Source organism: Ananas comosus, linkage group 7, assembly GCF_001540865.1.
Source record: "Ananas comosus cultivar F153 linkage group 7, ASM154086v1, whole genome shotgun sequence".
NCBI classification, from domain to species: Eukaryota; Viridiplantae; Streptophyta; class Magnoliopsida; order Poales; family Bromeliaceae; genus Ananas; species Ananas comosus.
Genome location: NC_033627.1, coordinates 14,039,123 through 14,053,358, shown reverse-complemented (window position 1 = coordinate 14,053,358; position 14,236 = coordinate 14,039,123). Strand labels below are relative to the sequence as shown.

General features: G+C 38.4%; 2 protein-coding genes across 2 annotated transcripts; both read right to left on the bottom strand.

Annotated features, from left to right (window-relative positions):
* LOC109712599 (cysteine-rich receptor-like protein kinase 6) lies at nt 946-8,344 on the bottom strand. The gene is made up of 8 exons (XM_020236243.1): nt 7,857-8,344; nt 6,946-7,436; nt 3,896-4,030; nt 3,491-3,621; nt 3,089-3,299; nt 2,366-2,603; nt 1,909-2,059; nt 946-1,498 (listed from the first exon to the last, which is right to left on the bottom strand). Exons 1-8 carry the CDS (start codon nt 8,216-8,218, stop codon nt 1,148-1,150), a joined length of 2,070 nt encoding a protein of 689 aa, XP_020091832.1. The 5' UTR covers nt 8,219-8,344; the 3' UTR covers nt 946-1,147.
* LOC109713289 (cysteine-rich receptor-like protein kinase 6) lies at nt 8,557-13,824 on the bottom strand. Its single transcript, XM_020237292.1, has 8 exons — nt 13,439-13,824; nt 12,910-13,349; nt 11,440-11,571; nt 11,017-11,147; nt 10,386-10,596; nt 9,994-10,231; nt 9,749-9,899; nt 8,557-9,361 (listed from the first exon to the last, which is right to left on the bottom strand). The coding sequence occupies exons 1-8, from the start codon at nt 13,822-13,824 to the stop codon at nt 9,011-9,013; spliced, it is 2,040 nt and encodes a 679-aa protein (XP_020092881.1). The 3' UTR covers nt 8,557-9,010.

Below are 14,236 nucleotides of genomic sequence, written 5' to 3'. Positions count from 1 at the left end.
ATTTTCTCTCTAATCTCTCTAATTCTACTTACATTTTTTGCTTCTTTACCACCCTGCATCCCATCGCAGCAACTTGGGATATCCTCCACATAATCCCCTAGGCATCTGTAACAATCAATACAATCCAAGTCTCTTGTGCACTGCATTCAAATTGGCCTTCTTTGTGCTCAAGATGACCCAAGAATGAGACCAACAATGGCTTCGGTTGTACTCATGTTTAATAGTAACACTGTCTCTTTTTTAAAACCTTCATATCCTGCCTTTTTGGTGGAGAGATAGGTAGCATACTACCCGCTTCGTTTATTTCATTTAGAAATAAACTTTAGCTGGAAATGTAAATCAACTAGGATTCGAACTTAAAACCTCAGGTACCAACCACTACGCTCTTTGCCACTTGCACTAGGAACATTCGGTCTTAATAGTAACACTGTCGATCTATCAAAACCTTCATATCCTGCCTTTTTCATTCAAGGTAGCACAACTACTGAGAATTATGTGGCACCCCGAGATGTTGAGAGTGATCCGCATCAGAGAGAGTGCTCCACTGAGAGCAAGAGAAAATCTAGTTCATCATCTATCAATAGCGTGTCGCTCACTGAACTTGATCCTCGATAAATTGTAGTTGTACTTAATGAATGAAGCTGGTAGCTTGCTTCCTTTTTTTTCAAAAAAAAAAACTTACTGATGCTTTCTAAGGCATCCATTTGTACCAGTATATACTCATGTAATCTCTCGATACAAGGAAATTAAATAAAAATGCATCAGCCTCTTATAAATGTAAATACAATTCTGAGTGGCTCTCTTATTTTCTGTTTTTACTCGTAGAATTACGCATCTTTACGCAGTATGATCACACCCCAGTAGCATTTGGTGTCTTTGGTTTTTGCAATTTTCTATGCTTAGTACATAAAATTACAACAAGTTAACCATTTTTTCTTCTAATAAATACCAATTATTTAATCATTTCTTCAAATTTGAGTACAATTTGGGAAACGTAGATATTCAGCTGCGAAAGACACTAAAATACATATAAAAGATACAAATAGAGTTACAATGCTTCATAGGATCTTTCAAGCACTAGAAGTGATAAATCCACCAACATAAGTCTCTAAGACTTTTTAGGTCTTTTGAAAATTTCTTTCTCCAACTACCTAGGCTCAAGTTCTGTAATGGACACCTCATTAGGCGAAGGTGGAACCGATTTGCTCGAGGGTTGATCAGCTACTAGTCCACGATAATTCGATCCATTCGAGTACGTGTTGAGTTGCATGCTACTCATTCCAATGCAAAATGCCGGTTTTGAAGGAGTTTCAAGGGTCACAGTGTTACTGCTTAGCATCACAATGACACTCGACATGGTGGGCCGATCTGCTGGGTTTTCTTGAACACATAGTAATCCAATATGAATGCATCTCACCACTTCGCTTCTTGGATAGACGTTGCCTAAGAATGAATCCACGATCTCTGTTATTGTTCCCTTTTTCCAATTCTCCCATATCTGCACAAAATTTCATTCAATTTGTCAAGATAAGGCTGTCTGTACATGTATTTTCCTGTAAAATCATCTATTTACGTATGTTCATACTCTTGAAAGGTCAGAACTCTCGTAAAAGCCCTTGTATATTGTCATTTCTTGCAAAAATACTACATTTCAATTAACGGAGTCATGCATCTAATTCCAGGAGGGAAGTTGATTTTGCATAAAGAGGATAAGTTTTGTAAACATGGTGGCACATATGTTCGAAATTAATTCTTGAAGTTCATTTATGAACATTCAGATTTGTCAGCAATATCTATGTGGATGATGTTGCAGGGTATATATATATGTGATTATATCAAAAAGGAGTTATTTGACAGAAACTAGTTTTTGTCTATTAGGTTCTAGAACTACTCCCACGCTTAACTTACATAGTTTAGAAGATCTTCAGCCTGCTCAGAATTGAAGGAACCAGTGTTTTTCCTCCCGGTTACGATCTCTAAAACTAGAACACCAAAACTGAATACATCCGACTTGTTTGAGAAGTACCCATGCATCGCGTACTCTGGCGCCATATATCCACTGCAATAACATGAGCAGTATATTCAATTTGTGCATTATTATTTTTATGGTTGAGGCTAAAAAGGATAGAGTTACTTTAACGATTCGACCTGCTAGCACTAATAACTAGTTGGGCTCAAACCATTTACCCAAATTAGATAAGTCCAGTTATTATTACTAGAGTGCATGGTCTTATATTCCGGACCTGCTTAAAATGTTTTAGCCCAGTTATTATTTTTAGGGTGTGTGATTTTATATTCTCAATCGGAATTTCTTTTCCATCCGATGTGGAATTATTGGGGTGTTAGAGTTACAACTGAATCTCACAATGTTCCGACAACTTGTCTTGTGATTTCCTGAGATTGTTCCCCTCCGAAAAGCCTTGCCAAGCCGAAGTCTGAAATCTTCGGGTTCATCTCGGCATCTAATAGGATGTTGCTCGCCTTTAGATCTCGGTGTACAACTTTTAGCTGAGAATCTTCATGTAGGTACAGTAGGCCTCGAGCAATTCCACTGATAATCTTGAACCTTTTTCCCCAGTCTAGCCATCCCCGTTTCTCAGAATCTGTATCATTTGAATACAAAAAATTAATTACGCATATCAATTGAGAAAAAAAAGAAAAAATAAAACATTAAGGGGCCATTTGGTTCAAGTTTTGTAATATTCAGGGAATGTTTTGTATATTTTATATTTGAAATGTCGAGTTTGTTACTAATTTTTCAAGCCACTTCGGTTGAAAGATTGGTATGATATAGTATATTCTTCTAATGGACTATTAATAATTCCTATCAAATACGGAAATGAGAATACCTCCTAATCTGTAATAATTTAGTATTCCTACCACTTAGGAATCTACAATAATTTTACTATTTCACTAGCACATTTTACAGCTACTCGACTTTGGGTTGAATGACAATGATTTAAATATTTTTAATAAGAAATGTGAAGGATTATCAGAATATTACAAACCGTGAATCAAGCGGGCGTAAGGCTAATGCTCATTATTATAATATAATGTTGCAGCAAGTGATATGAGGTAATTGTAGTACCAAAAAGGATAGTGTCTAGGCTTCTATTAGGCACATATTCATAGACAAGCAGCTTCTCTTGTTCCTCCAAGCAGACACCTAAAAGCCGCACAAGGTTCTTGTGCTGAAGCTTTGCAACCAAAACTAGCTCATTTTTAAGCTCTCCTAGCCCCTGCCTTGAATCTTTTGACAGTCGTTTCACTGCTATCTCTTGTCCGTCAGGTAAGAGTCCCTACTCGAGTTCATAAAGTTAAGTATCAGAGAGGATCGAACCGTGGCAATATGTGTATAGTTTGAACTAGCCTGAACCCAAGAAGAGTGATGATCTACTTCTATACAAAAAATTTGTGTTAGATTCCAGCTGTCTCTGTATATATAATTCTCACCAAAGGGCAGGTTCTAATGAGGGAAGTATTATGATACCTTATAGACAGCTCCAAAGCCGCCTTCTCCAAGCTTATTCTCTTCAGCGAAGTTAGCTGTTGCAGTTCTTAATGTCGACAGATCCATAAGCAATGACTCGACACTTTTGATCTCCTCTGCGCCGGCTCCATCTATTCAAAGCAAATAGAAGTTAGCATTGCCTGATCTATGTACGCTGGAGAATATAGCCAATACATTTTAAGTTCTCATTAGGCTATACTTGACACTGCAACAACAGGTGATATATTGTTTGTCTTATTTTTTATTATGGCCCTATGAATTAATGGTTAAGATATTGGTGTCCGTATATTACAGAACTATTGATACTTGCACCATTGTCATTTTTCTTTGAAAAGACACGGAGGTCCCTACCATTACATATCGTTTTCATTACATCTTACTTACAGTGTAGTGGTTCTTTTAGAGCAGATCCTGTCCTCCTCCTCCAGAAGCAAATGCAGATGGTCGAAATCAGAACAAATGCAGTCACTAAAGGTACGGCTATTGCTAAAACTGTACTGGTTACATTCTTTTTTTTTCCTGCATATAAAAGTAGACAATCTCAGTAATAAATGTACGTGACGGTTGTTCTTATTAAGAGTTAAGACTATTTCTGTCTCCTTTCTTATAATTAGAACGTTGCTTTAAGTAACATGACATTAGAGCTGGTCTTGATGGTTGGTACCCGAGTTGTCAAGTTCGAATCCTAGTTGATTCGTATTTTTAGCTAAGTTTATTTCTAAATAAAATAAACGAAGCGGGTAACGTGCTACCTTTATCTCAAAAAAAGAGCTCGTCTTGATCTCTCTCCTTTTATGTAGCTTAATTAATTCCTAGGTGTCCCTGGTTTTATTTCATACTTAGCCTCGATTACTTAAGTCTCTCTCTCTCTCTCTCTCTCTCTGCTTTTGCTAAGATCCATACGTTTCTCAACCTCATGTTTTTCAGCATTCCTCGTTAATTGCAGGAAACAGATATTCAATGAGAGAGACTTTTTTGGCCTTAGTTGAGTTCAAGTCTCCACTGAGTAGACCTGGGAAACAGGGAAAGCCACAAAAGCAGGTGATAAAATTGGCCCTATAAAACTTTTGGCTCTTTCAATTTAAGCAACTAAATTAAAAGTTTTGTTCAAGATAAAGGTGATTTTGTTAAATATAGTTATTCGGAAAACTAGTGATTTCGCAATTTAACGGTCAAACAACGAATCATTTTTTTTTAGTTCTTACATATTTTTGATTGAAAAATGTAAAGTTGGAGAGTCTCTTTCAAAAGACTAAATTATAGAAAATCCTCCAGTCAAAACCCGATTTTTTACTTTTTCTCCTGTCATTTAAAAATCTACACTTTGCCCCCTTGTAAAGTAAAAAATATGCACTTCACCCCCTGCCGTTAGCGATCCGTTAGGGTTTCGTTAAAAAAAGATTTGTTATGCCAAAAATACCCCTCCACCCTCTTCCTGTTGTTTCGCTTCCTCCGCCTCGCCGCCGCCTCGCCGCCTAGCCTTCCTCCACTGCCTCGCCCTTGCCCGCATCTCCGTCTGCGCCCACAACCACCCCCTCGCCCTCCTCCGTCACCTCGACTTCGCCCTTGTTGCCGTTGCCACCTCTCCATCCATACCCACCTCGATTTTCTCCATACTGTCGTCGAAATCGAGGTGCGACGAGGCTGTAGGAGGAGAAGCGGCGCATGTGGATAAGAAAATGGAAAGAAATCGTAGCCGATCGAAGGGCAAACCACGGGAGATCGAGGCCGCGGATGAGGAGGATGAGGAAGAAGACGAAAATAGCAGAGGACAAAATGGTCATTTTTCACACCATACTCTCCTGTGCATATTTTTTATTTTATAAAAAAAAAAAGTGTAGGTTTTTAAATGACGGAGAAAAGTGAAAAAACGAGTTTTGACAGAAAAATTTTATATAATTTAGCCATTTCAAAATGGCTTATGGTGAGAGGGTCTTCGAAGTTATTATTATTTTTTTTTTAAAAAAAAATCCCAAACAACAATTAATGTGATAGTGAAGGCATTAAGAATATTCCACTTTCCACCAGATATGTATATATATTTTTCCCAACGCAACGAAAAATGGGTTCAAAGAATAGGACAGGTGTGGTTAGAGTCCGAAGGCCATCTATTATTATCACCAAACCTTGTTTTTTTGTGAAAGTAATTCGTTTTAAAATTTGGCTTTTCAATGGGTGTGTATATTGGTCAGTCCGGAAGACTTTAATGCGCATAGGATGAATTAAATATAAAAATTTGACTATTTAGTTTTTTAAAATTTTAATTTTAATTTTACTTTTTCTTTTTTGAAATTTAGAAAAAAAATTTTAATTTTAATTTTTAAATTTATAAAAGTAGAGTTATACTTTTAGTTTTTCAGTACAAAATTCATAATAATTATCTATTTTAATAAATTTAGAATTATATAAACCGTTGAAAATATATCAATTAAATTCGTAAAGGTAAATAACATATTTAAATTTAAAATTAACCAGATAATTAACCGGCTAGAATCAAATAAAATTTAAAAAATTATTAAAATATTTAAAATTAGATAGTTAAATTATAATAAATTATATTTTTTTTTAAAAAAAATAGCATTCTATCGTTTCGTTTATTTCTTTTTAAAAATAAATTAAGCTGAAAATATAAATTAATTTAAATTCGAACTTGAGATTTCGGATACTAACAGTTAAAAATTAGTGCTAAATTTATTTTTTGTTCCCTTTTGTTTACTAGTTTAATAAGTGTATTTATAGGAGCCAATGGTCTATTGTTTAAATGGGCCTCTTTTTGTTCTCTTTGAGTCAAGTTGACTTGTGGCTTATTTTGGGCCAAGTGAGCCAAGTTGAGCTATATGGGTTTTTAGTTAGGGAGTCAAAAGAAAAGAGGTTAAGAGGAAAAAAAGTGAGCTTATTCTATTTAGCTTCTAAATTCACTTTGTTTTGGAGGTTCTCTAAAATGCAAAAGAAGTGTGAAAGAGGATCCAAAAGGTGGTTGGATTTTTGCTAGGTTTGAGGTGAGTGATCTCTAATCTATCTCTTCTCCTCTCTTGTGAACATTCATTATAAGGTGTTTTGATTGAATGTTCATTTTGTCTTTTTCAATTTTTATTATATAGTATTTTGGATATTCTTGATGGAGTTATTTAATTTTATATGTGGAGTTGTTTGAGATTATTATTATGAGCTTTTTATTTTTTCATTCTTGTCTTTTTCGGTGGTTGTGCAATCTTGGGCATGTAGAAAATTTGAATTTTCGGTTTCTACACATTGGAGGAAAGGGTGCGGTCGGGTTGGAGCCGGTTCTACTTTTTTTTTCACTAACTGCTAAATTCTTTGACACTTGCACCAAGAGCCGTCAGTAAAATATTTTTATCAACTTTCTCAAAAACAAAAAACGAAAAAAAAAAATTTATCAAGTAAAAATTATAAAATGAAATTGCTTTTGTTACCTTTTTCTGCCGTTGGAATAATTGGTGTAGGTCCCACCGGTGGCGCCGGGGCCGGCGCGTTTGCCACTGCAGCCGACAGCATCAGCGACGGCGCCCCATCGTAGAAAGGATACACCTCGTACCTAAAATTGCACCGCGTGCCGAGAATTCTGCCCCCCAGCCTCCCCGCCAAGAAGTTCGGCATCTCGCCGATCAGACCGCCGAGGCACTGCCGACAGTCCGACGCCGACAGGTCTGGCGTGCACTGCACCAGCCCGTATATCGTCGGATTCAGCTGCGTGAAATTTGTAACCTCCCCCGTTGCGTACCTCCTCTTCGTGTCGTTCGCCGCCCGGTCTGCCATGGCGTTCATGAGGGCGGCGACGAGCCTGTTGAATCGGTTGGAGTCGGCGCCCGTTATGTTCTGCGTGTTCATCAGGATCGTCTCTGGCGAGTTATCCGTTGAGGCGAGGAAGTGCTGGTTGGAGTAGCGCATGAGGCAGGGATCATACCTATTAAAAAGTGCATGCAGAATCTTTAAACTGATAGATTGAAATAAAGAAAGCGGTAGCGTACTACCTATCTCTCTCAAAAAAAAAAAAAATCTTAAACTGATAGATAAAAATAAAGATCAATAAATAAATAAATGCATCGTCAGCTTCCATACTTTTAGCAAGTTTTACTTTCGCCCTCCAGTTTAAGTTCAATCATTTAAGACTCTTAATTCTTATATATATACATGGAGGATTTCGAGGCATCATATTTAGACACGTTATTTCGATGCATCAGATCACTATTTATTATTCTTTATTAAAGAGTGCGTGCTAATACAAAAGCTTGAGGTGATGATGAGTAACGTGAGTAAAGAAGTTCTTATAGAGAAACTTGTACACGCTCTACACATGTTGTCAGAATTTGTAGTTCTAGCTGACCATAGTACGGCTGCCTTCGTAGCAGGGCAGATCTGAGGGGCGTCCTGCACAGCGACGTTGAGGCAGGCGCGGCAGTCGGTGGCGTTGACATCGCCGCGGCAAAGGGCGAGGCCGGATACCTCGTCGGGGCTGCGGCCGAGGGTGGTGGCGGCGAAGCCAGAGGGGGACGCGGAGGCGTTTGAGGAGAGGAAGGAGAGGACATCGTTGAGGTTGGATTGGTAGCTGCTGTTCGCAGTGTAGTTTCCGGTGGTGCCACATACCTGGGTGAGGAGGTCGGGGGCGGCCACGGCGGCAGCGGCCGGAGGAGGGTGCAGAAGGAGAAAGAAAAGAAGGCAGAAAAAGATAAGGGTGCTGCAGGACATGGTGGAGGGGTAAGAGCTATAAGATGGAAATAAGAGATGGCCTCTTATCTTTTATTTATCAGAGGCTGTTGTATATATATACTAGCTATGTGAATTATTGAGAAATAGATAGCATACTATTCAAATATATTTAGCTAAAAATATGAATCAATTAGGATACAAACTTAGAATCTCAGGTATCAATTATCAAATTTTTTGTCACTTGCGCTAGGAACAGTTGGTTCAGAGTCTTCTCTTAGTCAACCGTGAGAATTTTAGTATGGAAGAAATTCTTCCTTTCTATTCTTCGGCACTTGTCGTAGTTACGTCGCTTACTCTCTCTCTAGAACTCCACCAAACGACAGAAATAGTCAGTTTGTATAGTATTAATTTTCTTGCGTAATTATCTCACAACATAAAAATGAAAATTCAAAGGATTTAGACGTGCACTGCAAAACACCAAAGTTTACTATTGCCCAATCCTTAGACCACTTTGCGGGTTATGATAACTGGCCTCTGGTGACTAAATTTCTCTTCGAATTGATCACACGTTAACACCATAATAATAACTAGACGCTTTCGAGTAAGCGTTCGAGCTTGTGCTGCTCCTTCCTGTGCAAAACACGGGCCTCGACTTGCAGGGAAACGTAGATATTCATCGCTGCTGCGAAGGACATTTAAACACATACAATAAGATACAAATACAGTTCCAATGCTTCATACGATATTTCAAGCGCTAGAAGTGATAAATCCACCAACATTTTGTCTTCGAGACCTTTTTCAAGTCTTTCAGAATCTTCTCTCTTTCTCCAACTACCTAGGCTCCAGTTCTGTGATTGACACCTCATTTGGCGAAGGTGGAATCGACTTGCTCGAGGATTGTTCAGCTACTAGTCCATGATACTTTGATGCATTCGAGTACATGTTGAATTGCATGCTACTCATTCCAATGCAAAATGCTGGTTTCGAAGGAGTTTCGAGGGTCACAGTGCTACTGCTCAACATCACGACGACCCTCGACATGTTGGGTCGATCTGCTGGGTTTTCTTGAACACAGAGTAACCCAATATGGATGCATCTCAGCACCTCGCTTCTTGGATAGCGGTTGTCTAAGGATGAGTCCACTATCTCTGTTATTGTCCCTTTGGTCCAATTCTCCCATGTCTGTGTAAAATTTCGTTCAATTTGTCAACACAAGGTTGTCTGTACATATATATCGATGTAAAATCATCTATTTACATCTACACTCTTGAAAAATCAGAACATTCGTAGTAGTTCCTGTATAGTGTAATATCTTACAAAGAGACTATATCTTAATTAGGGGAGTCATCTAATTCCAGAAGGGAGGTTGGTTTTGCATAAATAGGAGCAGTTTTGTAAACACATAGGTTTATATATGTAAGAAATTAAGTTTTGAAGGTTATTTATGAATACCTATGCGGATGATTTTGCAGGGTTTATATGTGATTATATCAAAAGAGGAATTATTTGACAGAAACTATGTTTATGTCTATTAATTAGGTTCAAGAACTACTGCCGTGTTGAACTTACATAGTTTATTAGATCTTCAGACTGCTCAGAATTGAAGGAACCAGCGTTTTTCCTCCCGGTTACAATCTCCAAAACCATAACACCAAAACTGAATACATCTGACTTGTTTGAGAAGTACCCATGCATGGCGTACTCTGGCGCCATATATCCACTGCAATAACATGAGCAGTATTAATATATATATTCAATTTCGTGCAGTATTTTTATGGTTGTGATTGATATGGACAGTTACAATTGATTCTTACAATGTGCCAACGACTCGTCTCGTAATTTCCTGAGAGTGGTCCCCTCCAAAAAGCCTTGCCAAGCCGAAGTCTGAAATCTTTGGGTTCATCTCGGCATCTAATAGAATGTTGCTCGCCTTTAGATCTCGGTGTACAACTTTTAGCTGAGAATCTTCATGTAGGTATAGTAGGCCTCGAGCAATTCCATTAATAATCTTGTACCTTCTCCCCCAATCTAGCCATCCTCGTTTCTCAGAATCTGTATCATTTGAATACAACAAATAAGTTGGACATATCAATTTTGAAAAAGGGAAAAAAAATGTAAAAACATAAAAGCTAAGCTTATTATTATGTTACGGCAAGTGAAATGAGATTAGTTCTTTAGCAGAAGTTGTATGTAATGAAAGTTGTACCAAAAAGGATAGTGTCTAGACTTCTGTTAGGCACATATTCATAGACAAGCAGCTTCTCCTGTTCTTCCAAGCAGACACCTAAAAGCCTCACAAGGTTCTTGTGCTGGAGCTTTGCGACCAAAAATAACTCATTTTTAAGCTCTCCTAGCCCTTGTCCTGAATCTTTTGATAGTCTCTTTACTGCTATTTCTCGTCCATCAGGCAAGAGTCCCTGCTCAAGTTTATAAGATTATAGCACAAGATTCAACCGCGATAATAGAGAGCTTGCTTGGCCTGTTGAGCTTCGAATTTAAATATAGCCAATTGAAAAAAAAAAAACATCAACAACATTCTCAATAAAGCAGAAATAGAATCTTCTAGTTGGATATTGTTCTTGGGTCTCATAAGCTCATTATAGCTTCCCGGATAGCAAAATTCTAAACTTTTTGCTTCAATAAAAGCTTTTGCTTTAAAGAGTAGAGAAGTTGTTCTAAAAGTTAGATCAACAAGCACATAGTAGAGATAGCTATCAAACTAGTTTGAGCCCAAGAATAGTGATGATCTTCTTCTGTACAAGAATTTTGATATGGATTCAGACTATCGCCACCTGTAATTCTCACTAAATGGCAAGTTATAGCGAATATTATGATACCTTATAAACGGCGCCAAAGCCGCCTTCTCCAAGCTTATTCTCTCCAGCAAAGTTAGCCGTTGCAGCTCTTAATGTTGCCAGATCAATAAGCAGTGACTCAGCACTTTTGATCTCCTCAGCATCGCCGTCGTCTATTCAAAGAGTAAATACAACTCAACATTGTCTGATCTATGTAAGCTGGAGAACATCTAATAAATTAGGTTCTCCATTAAGCTGTGTTTGCCTCTACATCAGCTCTGTGATATTTTGTTATTATGGTTTTCTCAATGGTTATGATATTGATGTCCATATATCGTAGGAACTATATATGCATTATTGCCATTTGTATTTTGAACAGACAGAGAGATCCCTGCCATTATCATTATTTGATGCAAATCACTGAGCTGGGTGTTTTGAATGGTAACTTTAGTGCATCTTACTTACAGTATAGTGGTCCTTTTGGGGCAGATCTTCTCCTCCTCCAAAAGCAAATGCAAATGGTGGAAATTATAACAAATGCAGTCACTAGAGGTATGGTTACTGCTAAAACTGTACTGGTTACATTCTTCTTCTTTCCTGCACATCCAAGCAGCCATTGTCAATTATCAACTTATACTTCATCTGAATGTGACAAACCAACAGGAGAAAACAGAACAAACGTATGATGCTTGTTCATTGAAACAAAGAGTACTTTTTCAGCAATTTGACTATCTCTTCATTAAATCTTTAATCATCTATTTTCACTCATTTTTCACTGCATTGATTATTGTTGGCCATGATGATGTGATAGAACCATTAAATATCTTTCAATATAAATCCTTTATGTTTGTATTCAAAGGAACATAACTCCTTTATGTTCCTTTATTATTATTATTATTATTATTATTTTCCTTCTTTTGGTAGAATTCATTTCTTTCTAGCTATCTGTTTTGTTTTTTAGTATCCCTCATTAAAACGATAGTTGGCTGGTTGCTGGACACTTAAATGAGAGACAGAGACTTGACTTGTCGGGCTCCATTGACTACACCTGGGAAAGCCACAAAAGCATGAGTGCAATCAACTATAAGGTGAAAATGTACAGGGACCTCCTCAACTATAGGCCATTTTGAAATAGTCTCTTTTAAGTACTACTCAATTTTGATTCATTTGATTTAAGTTATCTCTAGAAAATTTAAAGGTACTTTATTGATTTAACTATTCTGAATATTTTTTTAGGTGATGCAATATTGGTTTTGTAAGTATAAATGGCCGCTCAGCTGGCGAAACCGTTAATTTTCATGAATTTATATGTTCAAAAATTAAGAAAAATAATGATACTAAAATTGGAGAGGCAATTTTATAATGGCCTATAGTTAGGGAGGTCTCCATACATTTTTACCATTAATTAATTATTGCATTATTGAGTGATAGAAGGGTGCCGAATACTCCACTCTCATCTGGATTTTTATTATTTTTTTTTGGTATTTTTCCACACTGCTTTAACTAACTCGGTACCAAGGAATAGGACAGGTGTGATACAGGCCAAGAGCCAAATTTGTTTTAAATTTGGTCTCTAATGGGCGTCGGTCCCACAAGTTGAAGCACCTTCAAAATAAAGTGAGCACAAACAAACTATAAAAATTTAATTCTAACTCTTTAATTTATTTTTCATTCTATTTATATTTTTTTTTTTTGTCACACGATTTGATTTAAAGCGAGATGCATGAACAGAATATGTAGTCTTTACAAGGCACTGGAAAATAAATATTTTATTTTTCTAGATCAATCCTTTTCTGAGTGTAATTACTGTAATATCATTCAGAAAGTAAAGATCATCTTATTGCTAGTTGGAGAAGTCATGTTAGATACGAAACATAATATATTGAAGGATGTAAAGTGCATTTTTGTTATCTATTCCTTTTCTTCTCTTCTCACCTTGTGTGGTCGCCGCCGCAGACGAAAGCGTCAGCGACGGCGCTCCGTCGTAGAAGGAATACACCTCGTACCTCAAATTGCACCGCACGCCGAGGATCCTCCCCCCCTGCCTCCCCGCGAAGTACTGCGGCATCTCGCCGATCAGACCGCCGAGGCACTGCCGACAGTCGGACGCCGACAGGTCCGGCGTGCACTGCGCCAGCCCGTATATCGTCGGGAACGCCTCCGTGAAGTTCGTGACCTCGCCCGTCGCGAACCTCCTCTGCGTGTCGTTCGCCGCCCGGTCGGCTACGGCGTTCATGAGGGTGCTGACTAGCCTGTCGAATTGGCCGGTGCCAGCCCCCGTTATGTTCTGACTGCTCATCCCGATCAACTGCGGCGAGTTGCTGGTCGAGGACAGAAAGTTCTGGTTGGAGTATTCCACCAGGCAGGGATCATACCTATTATAGAGTGTACGTAAACTGATTGAATGAAAAAGCTTGTATGTATATATATTATAATCAGATCAGAATTCTAATTTGTAACTGACCAAAGTGTGGCGCCCTTCGTGTCAGGGCAGAGTTCGGGGCCGTCCTGCGCTGCGAGGCCGAGGCAGGAGCGGCATGTGGTGGCGTTGACATCGCCGCGGCAGAGGGCGAGGCCCGAGACCGCGTCGGGGACGCGGCCGAGGGTGGTGGCGGTGAAGCCGGAGGGGGACGCGGAGGCGTTGGAGGCGAGGAAGGAGAAGAGGGTGTCGAGGTTGGATTGGTAGGTGCTGTTCGCAGTGTAGTTTCCGGTGCTGCCGCAGAATTTGCCGAAGAAGTTGATGGCGACGGCCGCGGCGGCGGCCGGAGGAGGGTGCAGGAGGAAAAAGGGGAGGGATACAACAAAGAGAAAGGAGATGCAGGACATAGTAGCGAGGCCAGAGATATACATGGTTGCATAGGATAACAATAACAGATCACTTCTTATGAGGCGTCGTGGCATATACTTTATGTAGAGAAATATTATTTGTACTTTGGTGTAGTAAGACTAGTATGAAATCTTGTACCGTGAATTGTTATAATGCTTATAAACCGAAACACGAAAGTCTTTTCCTAGTCAATTGTTGGAGTTGTTGTAGGAAATTTCGTCCCATCCTTATCACAGATTCACAGTTGCGTCGCTTTCTTTTCTTTCTCTTTTATTTTTGGGTTAAATAGCGACATATATATTTTTCTTAGTTTATAAATAGTCTATATAATTTCAGCTATTTCTGTTTTTAATATATAACTCTGTTGATTTTTATTTTTTTTTGAAAGAGAGGTAGTATGTGTTTATTCTATTTAGAAATAAACTTAGTTCGAAA

Coding starts and splice junctions, on each gene's coding strand:
- LOC109712599 (XM_020236243.1), bottom strand. CDS start 8,218: ATGTCCTGCAGCACCCTTATCTTTTTCTGCCTTCTTTTCTTTCTCCTT. Junction 3,300..3,490: donor GCTTTGGAGCTGTCTATAAG/GTATCATAATAC, acceptor GAACTCGAGTAG/GGACTCTTACCTGACGGACA. Junction 2,060..2,365: donor AGACAAGTTGTCGGAACATT/GTGAGATTCAGT, acceptor ATGTTATTGCAG/TGGATATATGGCGCCAGAGT.
- LOC109713289 (XM_020237292.1), bottom strand. CDS start 13,824: ATGTATATCTCTGGCCTCGCTACTATGTCCTGCATCTCCTTTCTCTTT. Junction 11,148..11,439: donor CCCAAAAGGACCACTATACT/GTAAGTAAGATG, acceptor CTCTTTGAATAG/ACGACGGCGATGCTGAGGAG. Junction 9,362..9,748: donor CTGAAGATCTAATAAACTAT/GTAAGTTCAACA, acceptor AATTTTACACAG/ACATGGGAGAATTGGACCAA.